Source organism: Hoplias malabaricus, chromosome 10 (genome assembly GCF_029633855.1).
Source record: "Hoplias malabaricus isolate fHopMal1 chromosome 10, fHopMal1.hap1, whole genome shotgun sequence".
Classification (NCBI taxonomy): domain Eukaryota; kingdom Metazoa; phylum Chordata; class Actinopteri; order Characiformes; family Erythrinidae; genus Hoplias; species Hoplias malabaricus.
Genome location: NC_089809.1, coordinates 36877486 through 36893796, shown reverse-complemented (window position 1 = coordinate 36893796; position 16311 = coordinate 36877486). Strand labels below are relative to the sequence as shown.

The following is a 16311-nucleotide window of genomic DNA, read 5'->3' as shown; positions in this document are numbered from 1 at the left end:
ACATAATGTTATTCCGCCTTTATCTCATCGGCCTGGAAAATTGGAGGTTTGTAAAATAAGTAATGTTTGCAATGCCACTGCTTTGCTTGTAATCGGCTTACTTGCAATTTACATAAAAATTCAGTCCCAGGCGAGCTGATTATGTTGTTTAGGAGCATGGCGAATAAACACAACTCGTGCTCTTGTTCAGCAGGGCAGACGTGCATGACCTCGTGGAGTCGGACACTTCAGTGAAACTACCGTACAGTCTCAGTGTAGCTCCAGCTCAACATCAGCTCACAATTCACACAATCCTTCACAGAGAAATAACACAAATACCAAATCCCTGCAGGAGACCCTGAACAAGCATTTTATTTTACTTAAAAATGTGGCAGCAGTTATGTTTAAAATGTATGGGGAATATGCCACTGAATAATCGTTTAATCATGTGATATTCAGTATGTCACACAGCTCCAGGTTCCTAGGGTGGTAGATTTGATCCCTGCCTCAGGTCACTGACTGTGAGGAGTCTGTTGTGTTCTCCTTATATTTGCGTGGGATACTTACGTGTGCTTCTGCTTGCTCCAGCACATTAAAAAGCACACGTTGTTGGTTTACTTTAGTTATTCAAATGTGCATATATGTATTAGTGAGTGTGTGTGTTTGTGTAATGTCTTGTAAAGGGCTGGAGCACTATCCAGGGCTGTATTCCTGCCTTATGCTCAATGATCCACAGACCCGCCATGACCCTGAACAGTGTAAAGCTCGTATAGGAAATGAATGAATGAATTCATATTCCTTGATTAATGCAGTTTAAACTCATTTAAATGTTTCAGAATCCAACTTCAGCTGCCTGCTCTGAATTGTGAGGGTGGGTAAAATCACAGAATGATTGACACTGGTATTGACGTGGCAAAGTAAACAACAACACAGCACCAGTAGTGATAGGGCTATGGAGAACCTCAGTGAAAAACTTAACCTTAACCACATTTCCTTAAATTTAAACCTAAACCTAACACCAACCCTAACCCTTTACCCCAGGAAGTCTTGGCTGATTTTTATATACTTTAGATTTTCACTTTATATGCCACATTAAACAATGTTTAACATTCATTCATTCATTTATTCATTGTCTGTAAGCGCTTGTCCAGATCAGGGTCGCGGTGGGTCCTGAGCCTAACTGGAATCATTGGGCACAAGGCGGGAATACACCCTGGAGGGGGCGCCAGTTATTTACAGGGCAACACACACACATTCATTCACACACTCACACCTACGGACACTTTTGAGTCACCAATCCACTTACCAACGTGTGTTTTTGGACTGTGGGAGGAAACCGGAGCACCCGGAGGAAACCCATGCGGACACAGGGAGAACACACCAACTCCTCACAGACAGTCACCCGGAGGAAACCCATGCGGACACACCAACTCCTCACAGACAGTCACCCGGAGGAAACCCACGCAGACACAGGGAGAACACACCACACTCCTCACAGACAGTCACCCAGAGGAAACCCACGTAGACACAGGGAGAACACACCACACTCCTCACAGACAGTCACCCAGAGGAAACCCACGCGGACACAGGGAGAACACACCACACTCCTCACAGACAGTCACCCAGAGGAAACCCACGCGGACACAGGGAGAACACACCACACTCCTCACAGACAGTCACCCGGAGCGAGAATCGAACCCACAACCTCCAGGTCCCTGGAGCTGTGTGACTGCGACACTACCTGCTGCGTGCACTGTCCCTTAATCTCTTATCTGTTTCTTTGCCTTGTAATAAAGGGTCAGTACATTCCAAACACTTTTTTCTATTTTTTAATAAGACATAAAAAAAAAAAGAAGATAATAAAATAAATGCAACACATTTCCCATCCCATTTTGGGCATGTTTACTCACACATTCATTCATTCATTCATTCATTCATTATCTGTAACCGCTTATCCAATTCAGGGTCGTGGTGGGTCCAGAGCCTACCTGGAATCATTGGGTGCAAGGCAGGAATACACCCTGGAGGGGGCGCCAGTCCTTCACAGGGCAACACACACACTCACACATTCACTCACATACTCACACCTACGGACACTTTGGAGTCGCCAATCCACCTACCAACGTAGGACAACCACGCAGACACAGGGAGAACACACCAACTCCTCACAGACAGTCACCCGGAGGAAACCCACGCGGACACAGGAAGAACACACCACACTCCTCACAGACAGTCACCCGGAGCGGGAATCGAACTCACAACCTCCAGGTCCCTGGAGCTGTGTGACTGCGACACCTACCTGCTGCACCACCGTGCCGCCCCTTACTCACACATGAAGATAATTATTAATTTATTATAGATTTAATTTATTTTACCTCAGTTTCTACTTGGTAGTTGGTACTTTCTACTATCTGTATCCATATAAAACAAGAACTAACACAAAACACAAAGTCTGACATGGAAAATAAATTGATTGTAACGCTCAGTATGACTTCATTTCTTGTTTCAAACCAGTCAGAAGGTTTGATCACATCGGTGTGATCAGTGACTTCTAACCCCAACCCTAACAGTAAATCTTACCTTAAAGAACATGCCTTCACCCTTAAATTAAACTATTTATGTTTTTGACAGAGGTCCCCACAATGTGAGTGTTTAAATAGGTTCTGTTCCCCCCCAAAAAATACACACACACACACACACACACAAACACACACACACACACACACACACACACACAATGATGCAATGTTCTTAGGACTATTATTTTAAACCATTCATCTTGGTAACAACTGTTTTGTGTTTGTGGGTGAGTGTGTACAAACATTACTCATCATTAGAATAAAAGAAAATGAAGATAAATACAGTACAGGAGCACCGTACACTCTGAGAAACTATGTCAGATTATGTTTGAAGTCTTGGCCACACTCACTGAGCTTGGCTTAAGTCTTCCAAACTTCATTTACCCTAATTTAGACCTGGGCCTCAGCTCCTTCATATAGTCCCACCCAAACAGATGTAATTACACACACATTCACACACCTTGGCTTCAAGCTATGAATATGTAAGATGCTTGGGTGTGGTGGAGTCATTCGACCTATCTCAGGTTATTTACTGATACAAAATTGCATTTCATGGTTTATTTGCATTGTTAAGTCCCTCATCAGGGTATGACATGGGATCCATCAGTTCCAGCTCAAATATCCCCGGGATATTTACTCCACACTGAGATACCGGCCTGTTGCCAACAACTGTTCATTACACAGATTGGCCACTTTATCTGAAACACCCTTCATTCACATAGGTACACTTAACTTTACATTACTCTCTAAATCCAAATGGCAGTTTGATGAAATGAGTTTTCCGCAGGGTGTCTGGACTCTCCCTTAGAGACAGAGTTAGGAACTCGGACGTCCGGGAGAGACTCGGAGTGGAGCCACTGCTCCTCCACGTCCAGAGGAGCCAGTTCAGGTGGTTCGGGTGTCTGGTTCGGATGCCCCCTGGTGAGGTTTTCCGGGCATGTCCAATGGGGAGGAGGCCCCAGGGCAGACCAAGAACACACTGGAGAGACTACATGTCTCGACTGGCCTGGGAACGCCTCGGTATACCCCCGGAGGAGCTGGAGACAGTGGCTGGGGAGAGGGAGGTCTGGGTTTATTTGCTCCGACTGCTTCCCCCGCGACTCGGACCCGGATAAATGGTGGATAATGGATGGATAGATGGATGGATACTCTCTAAATCCCACACATCTGTAACCACTGGAAATTGGAAGTACTGAAAATCAACAATTATTCATCAGCCATTTTTCTAAGAAATAACAGAAAATAACTCTCATTATCTTCAATCCAAACAAGACAGTTATTCACTCATTCATCTTCTGTAACCACCGCATCCACATCAAGATCACAGTGGGTCCAGAACGTACTCATAGGGTCCAAGGAACAGGAACACAACAGTTATGCTTTAGTGAAACACTGACTGGCTAGTTTTTTAAACCACGGCCCCAAAACCACATGGAAATGGAATGGAGCCCTCCATGAAAACTGCATCTGATCTAATTGGGTGAGGACAAGGCTCTCTTCCTTAGAAGAGTCTTTAAGAATCAGTGATTACATGCAGATTGTTCCCAGAGTTTATGACATTGCTCATAATCACAGGAGAAGCTGTGTAGTCAGCAGGTATGCACAAGTGTACCCCATTTAATATAGTACCTGCAACATCTGCCAACTCACCAACTGTGTGTCTGTTACTGGAAAGGAAACACGCACAGAAATAATAAGAGTACTGGGTAAAAACGGCCAAAATGAGAGTGGAGAACAAAGAGAACCAAGCAAAACATGCTAAAAACCAGAGCTTCTCACAGTTTCACTGGGATCAGAGTAAGCATCGTTTGACTCATTCTCATTTAAAGGAACAGGCACCAAAACCGGTCGTTCTGAACAGCTGTGTTTGATACTTGTTGATCCTTTTAGACCCAGCGACGTGTGTTAACTTGTGCGAAAGAGGTAGAATATGTCCCCTTCAAAAACAACCTTACATCTATCTAGATCGAGAAAATTGAGGCACAAAGAGAATGTTCTCTTAGAGCCCTATGAGTACTGTGTGAAATTTGTATTAAGCCAGTGCCTGTAATGTGATTAAAGGAATTTAAGAATGCTCCTGGCAAGCAGAGAAAAATAATGAAAATAATAACAGCAGTGGTCACAATAGACTTTTAAAGGACGCTCTGCATAGCTGAGGTAAATGAAAGAATGGAATGACAAAAGGATAAAACAGCCATCTGAACATTCAGCTCTCCATGGTCCGCGGGTAATGCGGAGAATTCTCAGGGAATGCAATTAGCTGTCATAGTCATAATGAATTTAATAAATGGGATTTCTTATGATTAGTCCTTGTAGGTTGCTGCGTAACCCCCACCCACCCTGTGTGTGTGTGTGTGTGTGTGTGTGTGTGTTTAAAAGAGTGTCTTTGTTCCTGCCAGAGTCAACCGTCTGGCCTGTAGATACACACCGTATACACACCACAGCATGCGGTTTGGAGAGGAGAACTCAAACACAAACACACACACACACACACCACGACCCACGTTCAGACAAACAGAAGACTCAAACTTATGGAAAGTGCTGCTGAGGTAAGTACTGCATTTAATTATGAGTCCTTGTTAGGTACAAAATACCTTTGGTCAGAGTGAGAAAATGAATAATGACCGAGCTATGCTACGCCTACATTTTTTGTTTTTTTGTTGATGTTGTAACTGTAACAAAGGTGGGCACATTTGCTAATAGAGTGTTACTGAAACTTTCATTAAATCCAGTGAGATCTGTGATTCACAAGTATATTTATGTTATCTTTATACTACGTGCATTTAGAGAGAGGTTCTGTTTGTATTTCTTTGTACAAGGGTGAAAGGTCACACTCAGAGGCCTGACTGGGTGTATTTATTCATACTGTTGTGTGGAACTGAGCTAATGTTAGCATAATATTACACTATAGAGTATATAATTGCTGGCCAATTAAAAACATGCATCTCCCAAAATAGTAAAATTACAGGAGACGGAAAATACCTTCTTAACTTTCAATGGAAGTAAATAAAAATCAACAAAAATACATGTTTTTATTGGACAGTGATGATGATAACTAATTTGTCTAGACCAAAGCAAAAATTCATGCACAGCTGTCTTTAAGTCTTCGTATTTTTTAGGGTTCAGTTTGGACACATTAACAAAAAAAAAAACATAAAACCAAACTAAAAAAATAAAAATAAATAAAATAAAACATCAAAACTGAGATTAGATAAATATTTCTGGCACAGAGGGTGGCTAAAGGCTAAATTCTGCAGTTATGGAATTAATCAGACACTCTTATCCAGAGGTATTTACAATTCCAATCAGTGGCGGATGCTGGTCTTTCAAGGAGGGGAAGCTCAATTTCGGCCTACATCATAAAATGTGTCGGTTTATTTATACGTAAATTCTACCCTCCGTTCCTTTTTAAGAAAATGATCTGTGACCCTGTCGTACCAACAAGGCGTCTTTACCAGGGACTTGACTAGTGTCCTCTCAATGGCCAGCAGAGCTAGGCTGCTTAAACGGCCTTGGCCCATGTGAAGTGTGTCCGCCTGTGCGCCCATGGATCTTTACACCAAAGGATTTTCGCTGTACTTCGCTGCTTCACTATTGAACTGTTTAAAGCACCGTGAAGCTGCGGGAATGATTGAGAGGAAAGCCGCGTCTTTACCAGTGATAAGAAGCTGATTCTGAACAAAAGTTGAGCGCGTTGTAGTGCATATTTATTCAATGACATGTACACACAACAGTATATATTTGATCACTTATTTTTTTTATATTTTAGGGGAAGCTGAGCTTCCCTTGCAGTCTTAGAGCAATCGCCACTGATTCCAATCATGTTACTGTATTGTTAGAAGTGTTGCCCAGGGCCTATTAATGGTGTAGTGTGGTGTGCTTACTCAGACAGTGAACTGAACCCAGGCCTGCCATGCTGAAGTCAGGGGTGTTACCCACTACAATGCACTATCCAAGACGTTCCTGTGCATATTTTTGTTCATTATGTGAATTGTTGATTAAATCAGTGTGAAAACAACACACTGTAACAGACTTGACGATCTAACTGCTTTAGTAACGTTGTGAAATCCTTTATTAATCCTGTTTATTATAAAACAGAATATTTTACAGTGTTTCAGTTGTGCTCAAGACTGTAGAAACTTTATACAGTATCCGCTCAGAGTGTCATAACAGCGAGAGAAAATTATATTTGGAGCAGAGAAGGCCTGGCTGATTCTGAATATAGACATAAAGGGTCCATTTTCTCTAAGACTGCAAACAAACCTGACCACCCTGGCTATTAGAGGTGTAGCACCCCAGTAATATGAGGAGTATAATGCCAGTGATGTGAGGAGTATCAACCCAGTGACAGAGACATTCCAACATTAGCGAAGTGGAGGGAACAAACCCAGTAATGTGGAGGACACTACCCCGGAGGGTAGCATCCCAGTGAAAATAGGGGGCACCAAACCAGTGACATGAGGAGTACCACCCCAGTGATATAGAGGCTACAACCCCAGGGGTATAAAAGTTACCACCCCAGTGACATGAGTAGTACCATTCCAGCGATGTGAATGGTACTAACCCAGAGACATGAGGGGTACCACCCCTGGGCAGCACCTCATGGAACTTCCTCCCTCCCTCATTCACTCCCTCATACATTCATATATAGAAACTGTTCCACAAGGGGTTGCTATTGTGCTTCATAGCAATGTCACTTCATGTCCCAGCTCCTCAGAGGCTGAGCAACATTATTGCTTGGCCGCAGTTGCAAGGAAAGACCATTTTATTGGGCAGAGCAAGGAAAGGTCAGCTGAAATCTGCAGTCCCTGGGGTGAGCTTTGTTCGTTGTCTGCTCATTGGGGTTTAGTGTATGGAGCTGCAGCATTGTAATGAACAATCATGTTTTATCTTGGTCCATTGAGCTCAGATGGAGCTGATACAACATCACTCTGATTACTTATGGACATCCAAAAGGGGGGTGGAGAGAGAGAGAGAGAGAGAGAGAGAGAGAGAGAGAGAGAGCTTTCCGACTGATGGATTATAGATCCAGTTTAGTGCCAGGCTGTACATAACTGACATGTTGGGCCACAGAAAGAAAATGACTTGCCATTTTAATTGGCTGATGCATGTGATGCTCAACAACGTATATAGGCTTAGGAGAGATGCTTTAAAAGGAAACATATCAGCATGGAGAGTTAGACCATCACACACACACATACGCCTCCCTCCCCTCAGGGAGCGGCCAGCGGGACTGGCGGAGTGCTAAATTGCTCTGTGTGAGTTTGGTCACGGCTGAGCTCTCCTTGAGATAATGAAATGACAATTAATCCGAAAGCTGTTGCCACTCGCTCATTTGCTCCCTCACTTGCTCACTTGTAAGAGGAGGGAAGGCAGGCAGGGTGTGTGTGTGTGTGTGTGTCGGAGGTGGAATAAAATGGAGTGAGGCAGGCTAAAGCAGAATTATTGGGTTCAGCCCAAGGAACGGTTCCTTCTTCCATCTGAACGGCCACTGGCTCTGACGAACGATTCGTCCATTTTGATAAACCACTTCTTGGAGATTCGGTGGAGTTCCAAGAGAAGTCCAAGGACGATCCATTTTCGCGGCAGTTATGGCATTAAAGTTTTAGAGTTGCACTTGCTTTTCATTTTATTGGTCTTAGGCACTTAATCGATGCAGAGAGATGGATGACAACTGTGTAAACAAAAACAGAACCGCAATTAGAGACGCGCACATGGGCACTCTGCAGGACTCTGCTCGAGCTAGTGGGGCACCCGTTGTGAATTTTTATGGCCAATTCGGATTTCATTAAGGCTGGTGGTCAATTTGGCCCATTTTTATTAGCAACGGGTGACTCTCTTTAGGCAAATGGTGTACGTTGCAGGATAAGGGACTGCACTGATATAAAACACAGGAGTGGGTTCGGCTAACACATGCACGGAAGCGTAAGCGTAGCATTCACTTACACTCACCCGCCACTTCATTAAGTCCACTTGCCTATTCATGCAATTATCCACTCAGCTGATCATATGACAGGAAAAACAAAGCATAAAATAATACAGACGCGGGTCATGAGTTTCAATTAATGTTCACGTAAACAACAGAACGTGGAAAAAATATTATACAAGAGTCTTGAACATGCCGCGGTAGACGGGGTTGTTTTAAAGCCCCTGGGAACACATTTTGATATAAGGATTTTTATTTGTGTGGGTGTTTGTGTGTGTGTGTGTGTGTTTGTGTGTGTGTGTATGTGTTAGTGTGTGTGTGTGTGTGTGTGTGTGTATGTGTTAGTGTGTGTGTGTGTGTGTGTTTGTGTGTGTATGTGTTAGTGTGTGTGTGTGTTTGTGTGTGTGTGTGTTTGTGTGTGTTTGTGTGTTTATGTGTTAGTGTGTGTGTGTGTGTGTTTGTTAGTGTGTGTGTGTATGTGTATATGTGTGTGTATTTGTTAGTGTGTGTGTGTATGTGTATATGTGTTAGTGTGTGTATGTATGTGTGTTAGTGTGTGTGTGTGTATGTGTATGTGTTAGTGTGTGTTAGTGTGTGTATATGTTAGTGTGTGTGTGTGTGTGTGTATGTGTTAGTGTTTGTGTGTGTGTGTGTATGTGTTAGTGTGAGTTAGTGTGTGTATATGTTAGTGTGTGTGTGTGTGTGTGTATGTGTTAGTGTGTGTGTGTGTCTGTGTCTGTGTGTGTGTGTCTGTGTGTGTATGTGTTAGTGTGTGTTTGTGTGTGTGTGTGTGTGTGGGTGTAATACTAAACTTGGGTGTTATGCACGGGTGTAGAATTGGGCTTGGTACTTGAAGGTTGCTGGTTCTATCCCCAGGACCAGCAGAACAAAATGGGGATGGGGGGGGGGGGGGTGAAGAAACAGCATTTACTCCTGTCTCAGCATCCATCACGAAAGTGTCCTTAAGCATGGCACCTATCCTTCAACTGCTCCTGCCACTCCAGGTGTGTGTGTGCACAATTTGCTTAGTAATGTGTGTGTGTGTGTGTGTGTGTGCTCACTTCCATGGACAGTTTAAACCTAGACACACGAGTTCCCAAAGCATGTTAATAAAGTATCACTCCTTTTTCTTCTTTTATTTCAGAGAAGAACATGTGCTTGACTGTTACTGTTGGAATAAAAATGTGGCGTAGTGTACAGTCACTCTGAGCGCTCCCAATAAGACACCAGACGACAGCAGTCAGCCAAGGTGAGAGAGAGGGGGAGTTTATGCCTCGATAAAACCCAAATGCATTATGCAGAGGGGAGAGATAGTGGAGTAACATCACAGTCGACTAATCTGGGGTTTGCCGGCTTCTTGGATTTGAAAACAAAGGCAGGAGAGAAGCAGGTACAGGACAGATAAAAAAAAGGAAAACACAGTTGACTGAAAGGCAGGACTGCAGAAAAAAAGCTTCTTTTCCTTTAAAGGAAAAGACATGAAAAGAAAGCAAAAGAACTAAGAACCTAAAGAACTTCAGAAGTAAGTAAACAAAAAGTGTGCCCCGTCCTGTGCAAGCGAGAGTGATCTCATTCAGCTCTTCGATTTGTGTGCATTTCTTTGCTTTTAAGAGCTTATCGCTGAAACTGTCACCCCAATGTTTATCTTATAAAGCTCATGACACCATGGGATTAACAAAGAAACTGATTATAAGAGTTATGTTCCAATAATACAGCAAAATGCTGAGCTAACTGAATGCAGTAATGATCAAACAGACTTGCTTTAACGCTGTTACTTCATGTACAACAGAAAGTCAAATACAAAGAGGCATCATCATTATCATCATTATTATTATTATTATTATTATTATGTTATCTGTTGTGTACAGTATAGTGTAAAAGTCCAAAGCCACTAGGGATTGTTTTCATTTTCAGTCAAAACACATCCTATCCAGTGTTGGTGAAGAATACAGAAACAGTGCTGTAAACTGTTGATGGAGAATGTTACAAAGAACAACATCCTGCTGCTTCTAAACGTTTGAAGATATACCAAGGCTTAGGCTCATGTTTATGGTCAGGGTTATGATTATGGGTAGGTTTAGGTTTATGATTAGAGGCCAGGTTAAGGCTGATTTTTCACAGTGAGTGAGTGTCAGAATTCACATGTACCTCTGTGAAAGATGTTCATTGTATGACTGCCAACTACATTCCGTACACACTGAATGAACCCTGGGAGTGGTCCTTTAGTGAGAAACAAGATTCATCTTGGGTCCAGGCTGAAATATTTTTAACTACCGTGTTTCCCCGAAAGTAAGACAGTGTCATACATTCTTTTTACCCCCAAAGTCCCACTATGTCTTACTTTCGGGGTATGCCTTATATTGGTAAAAAATGTCGATTTTTGTTTTAACCATAAAATAAAAAAACATTTATTAACAACCTGAACAGTATGGTATTCACCATAAAACAGTTTTATAAAAGCAAGTGCCAAGAATGTCTTGTTACAACCGTATCATGACGGTATTTCCATGTATAACATGTAAAACAATGAAAAACGGTAAGAACGAACAGTTTGAATATGTTATACTGGAAGATAAAACAGATTTATTCCATGACAACCATGGCTGCGTGTTGGACCACGGACAACATTACTGCTGCTCCCGCGACCTCCACATCCCTCCGCTCATTCCGCTCCAGATCCGTCCGCATCCCGCAGTTAATGCAGCAAAAGGTACCGGTACTATGGCTTATATTTTTCCAACGTACAGTTTACTATGTCTTACTTTCGGGGTACGTCTTACATTAGCCGACCCCCCTAAAACTATCGGGGGTGTCTTACTATCGGGGAAACACGGTATGTATTAGATACATATAGTACAAATGATTTTAAAGCGTTTTTTTTGTGTAACAAATAATTGTAAATCAAAATTCTCTCTTTTTTAAATTTTATTGTAACAATGACAATTATAATTTTATTTAAAAAAAATAAAATAGAATTGATGTGCTACATTCATAATCACTAACATTGAAATCACCATCTTTAAAACGTCTAAACCAAAACTCACACGCACTTTTGCAGCAATTTTTCCTGAGAGAAGTCAAATGTAGTGAAGAGTACATTCTACTCGCTTGTCATTTTCAAACTATGTAATATTTAGGTACTTTTTTTTTCTCAGTAAAATGACTATTATCATTTTTAAAACTATGCAACAGTTAATTACGCAACATAATATGAAAATAAAAAATGCAGGCATTTATTTCCACAGCTGTTAAATCGGTTGCATTTTTTATTTTACAATCTAAGAAACCTCAATCACATTCAGTGATGCTGAGATCTGGACTCTGGGGCTCTGAGGCTCTGAGGTCAGTGAAATGTTATTTAAAACAACAGTTGCTCCTTTGATTTGCAATTCTTCTTCTTCTTCATTTTATAAATATAGTTTCTTTTTTTAGTGAGAGTTCTTGACAGCTCCACATCTTTCAGAACCACAGAGTGGAAGAATGGAAACAAATACTTTGTGATGGGGGTAGTTTTAAATGTATCTCAGGTCTTGAAGAGGCCCGTTTTAGTTTTAAACGGTTGTGTGTCTTGTTTTCTTCTTGTTTTGCTTCTATATAAAATCAGATATTATCTATATACAAAATGTATTTACCTCAGCCGTAGTAATGTAGTACTGGTACTTCATCTTATCTCCATGCCGTCTGTGTACATATAATAGTGTACTTTGCCCACTGTTTACTCGTATACATATCTTTTGTTCGGCCTTTGTTTATTTAGATAAAAGGCGGAGCATTGTTAGGGTCATAATCTCAGTACAAAGCTCTTTCAAAATAATCAAGCTCAGCCAGATGGGCCTTTATTTCATCATCCTGGTGACATCTTTATCAATATTTTATTAACGATAGCCAAAGGGAAACAAGCGTTTGATTCCAAACGTCTGAAATCAGGTGCAGGGGTCAACTAAGAAACTCCCAATTACTCGTTTTCCTTTGTCATCTTGAGACAATGGACCAAAAAAGAAACATGTAAGGAGTAAAACCTTCGAAAAGCCCCGCCTCAACCCAAATCAATATATATATATATATTAAATATACGTACAACAGCAGAAAGACTCAGGCCTACCTTCCCTTCAAATATCTACTGATTTTTCATTCAGTGATGGGTAGTGGGTTTACTGGGGGTCAGTAAACATTGTTTTTAATTGCCCACAAATCATTATTCAATAATCAATGCATCAATATTGTTTGTTATTGTCTGTTACAGAAACAGAAATTGACAATGTGCTGCAGTAATTACAATAATACACTTCTTTAAGGCAAATAAAATAAATACAGTGGAGTAAAATAAATGTTTATTTCTTTTAAAAATTTTTGTGTATTATTAATATAATTCAGGTCATGTCAAAATACTTGAGAAACAGATTACGTTTGAGATTTAAATGTGATGTGTGACGTTTGCTATTTTATTGCTATTTTGAGCCACTGCTGAGAAACGGCATCTGAAGGCATTTGGACAGTGAAGAGACTGCTGAACATTGAAAAGCATGAACAAGAGATGAGGGTGTGGCTCTATTCCTGCCCCACAGATGGGAAATACTGACTTATATTTGCATATCAATTTGCGATATGAAAGTGTCAAACAAATAAATACAGTGGAATTTGAGTTCCTAACTTGTGTTTATTGATAGTCAGAAAACATGTTATTTCTTACTAATTCAAGGAATAAGGTTTAAAAGACCGTTGGTCCCCCAACGGTATTGGGAAACTCTAATAGGCGTCTTGCCTGTGACGTAGATGGTGGACAACAACTCTAGAAGCTGCACTTACTTTAATGCAAAATGATGAAAAGGTGTATTGTTTTTGGCTGCAATCATTCAATGTACAGTGGGACATCTGTGCACAAATGGCCCAAAGATCCCAAAATATCCAGAAAATGGACTAAATTTGTCAACTTTAAACGGGCACTTTGGAAAGGACCATCCGCTCACTCCGTTATCTGTAGCTCATTTCACTGGCGCTTTTCCAACAATATGGGCATGTAAGGACACCAACGAAAGGTGTTCAAGAGCCTCTGTAACATGGAGGTAAACAGGGTAAGGACACTCACGTCGCCTGTTTTAGTTGGTGTTAGTTAACGTTAGCTTGACTCGCTAAACTCGGTGGCTCAGATTATACTCGGCTACGTAGCTGCATTACGGAGGTTTATAGTGTCGGATGAATTCGAGTTCGACTTCGATCACATTTACAAGAATAACGGTACCTCTAAATTTGAGTTTAGCTTATTGCTAGGCTATTGTCATGAATAATGTTGGTTATTTAGCTAGATACTGTCATAACAGTCAGTCATAACGGTGTTTTACCGCGGCGTTGTTCAGCTGTTGTCCACCAGTGACGTCACGGCTGCGTTCAAGAATTTCCGTAGTGAGCTCGGGTTTTTCCGCCAATTTAATAAAATTGTAAGTTTTAAAGCAAATTAAGCTGCTATTTTCATTTTAATTCATACTTATATCTGTCAGTAACTAAAATAATGTGAAATATTCATGGAGGTCCATTAAGTGGTGCTTAGCCTTTAAAGTTCAGCCATGAATCAGATCCAGTCATCTTCTTACTCAAATATTCCACCTTAAACCATGCTTTGTTCTTAAAAATGTTTGACTTTATTCTTAAAATATATTTTTCCCCACTACAATGACCCTAAATTTGAAATGAAATCACAATTTGAAATGAAATCATTGTGTTAATCTTTATACAATGTGAGTACTTTTCTAGTTCAGCACAGACCCTCCTTAATCAAACACATCTCTCCAAAAAAATAAAATAAAATAAAATAAAAAAGGATAACTTTGCTCTAGTTGAGCTACCATTGCTGACTGCAACCAACCTCTTGCTCTGCATACTTTGTTTCACCCAGTTCCTGAATAGTCAGGACCACCACAGAGCAGGAACAATTTGGGTGGTGGTAATTTTCAGCGCTGCAGTGACACTGACATGGTGGTGTTGTGTTAGTGTGTGTTGTGCTGGTATGAGTGGATCAGACACAGTAGTGATGCTTCGATGTTCTGTGCTGCTGTGTTACAGTCTTTTTTTGCCTGGTATGTGCTAGCTTTATCCACGAACATGGAACGTGCAAAGTATAGACCTGGTAGGAGGACTGGTACTTTGTAAAGAGGTGTTTTCAGACAAAACTGCTGAAGGTTTTAGACGTCTACAGCACATTCAGAGTTCCTACCTGATACTGACTGGCCTTGGCCAGCTCCTGGTTTGCAGATTCCACGTGTGAGCTGGTTGTCTGAATGTAGTCCTCAATGCTGTCTGAAAAGAGAGGAAACACAAGAACGACCATCATCATGTGTTTATTCACTCACTCATTCATCGTCTGCGACCACTTCACCCAGATTAGGGCAAATGTGTCTGGAGCCTACACGCAATCATTGGGTAGGATTGTGCAGGAACACACCGTGAACAGGACACCAGTCCATCACACACATATATACGTAGACAATTTCACACAGTCAGTCCACCTACCAATATTTGCAATGGACTGTGGGTGGAGAACACAACAACCCGAGGAAACCCACACAAGGTGGAACCCCAGACCCTGAGAACCTGGAGCTGTGTTGCTGCACCATTAATGGATGTGCCCCTGTGCTGCCCCTGATATGTGCATCACACAGTAAGTGTGTATTAAAATGTGCTGAAGTGTGGTCTCTGTAGAGCAGATGTACTTAGAAAATCAACAGGACAAGTAATATAACCACGGGTGCAAAAACATTTGCATATGACTATATCTGTCATGTTCCTCTCAGTGTGCACTTACAGGATGTTTGATATGCATCACGTCCTTATACACCCCTCGGGCGCTCGGGAGATTTGAGAAGGGGACGTGTTATAACCACACAGTTCTTTTAAATCCGTGCCTTCTTCAGCTGCACCTCTCTCTCTCACACACACACACACTTTCTTGGGAAAAAACAAGAGTGAGATTTTGAAGTTACAGCCACAGGAGGGGAGAGAACATCAGGCAATGGCCGTACACCTCACCCTGGAACTACAGCAGTTTGTGGACCTGATACTGACAACATTTAGAGACTTTGCAGACAAAACATATGTAAATAAATAAATAAATCTACTCAATATACCTGGCACTTTTACAGTGGACTGTTACAAGATTATTCAACTTATTTTAGTAATTTTTTTAAAATTTATCTTTATTATTTTTTTTTTTTTATTTAGCAGTTAAAAGTAGTTTACCTGTGGACATGAAATGGTTATTACACAGTTATTACTCTGTTCTTAAATGCTCATTTAAGCCCACATTTTGCAATATTTTTGCCCAGTTATGTCATCACCAATTCCACCAATTATATTAATCTCCCCAATCCCACACAGTGCCCACAGCCTTTAGGAAGGTGAAGGTGAACCAAGGCTGCCTCTGAGAATTGAGGCCAATCCACCACTTCTTTTTGATCTTAGGCTAATGCTGTTCCATTTTCCCCATTTCAAAACTACACTGAGATCTTCATTTTCAAAGATGGCTTCTCTGAGGTGGGCAGTAACAAGACGTCAGCCAATAGCATTTGCTGACAGAAACCACACTGCACTACTGCAATTTGTATAGTTCTTACTGCAACACCCTGCGAGTACAAGGGTAATTTCTTCGAGCATGAGAGTAATTTCCATTGCCCTTTATTTAAAAAAAAAAAAAAGAATGTCTGCATGATGTGCCATAGAAGTCCGTTCTTGAACTATTTAATAATTATATAAAGATGTTTGTGGTGAGCCATGTACCCTCTTTGCTGGAAATTAAGTGTTATTGATAATATTGATAAAATACAATAGAGTTCCCAT

At 41.2% G+C, this 16311-nt stretch overlaps 1 protein-coding gene across 4 annotated transcripts in view; it reads right to left on the bottom strand.

The window, feature by feature from the left end:
- tsnare1 (T-SNARE Domain Containing 1) overlaps window positions 1–16311 on the bottom strand; it is a 188711-nt gene that overhangs the window by 36854 nt on the left and 135546 nt on the right. For all 4 annotated transcript variants that reach the window (XR_010804405.1, XM_066683727.1, XM_066683728.1 and 1 more), the window contains one exon: window positions 14693–14775. Coding sequence is in view for 3 of the 4 variants with exons in the window: in XM_066683727.1 (XP_066539824.1) it covers window positions 14693–14775 (83 nt within the window). In the remaining variant the exon portion in view is untranslated. The remainder of the gene's footprint in view (window positions 1–14692; window positions 14776–16311) is intronic.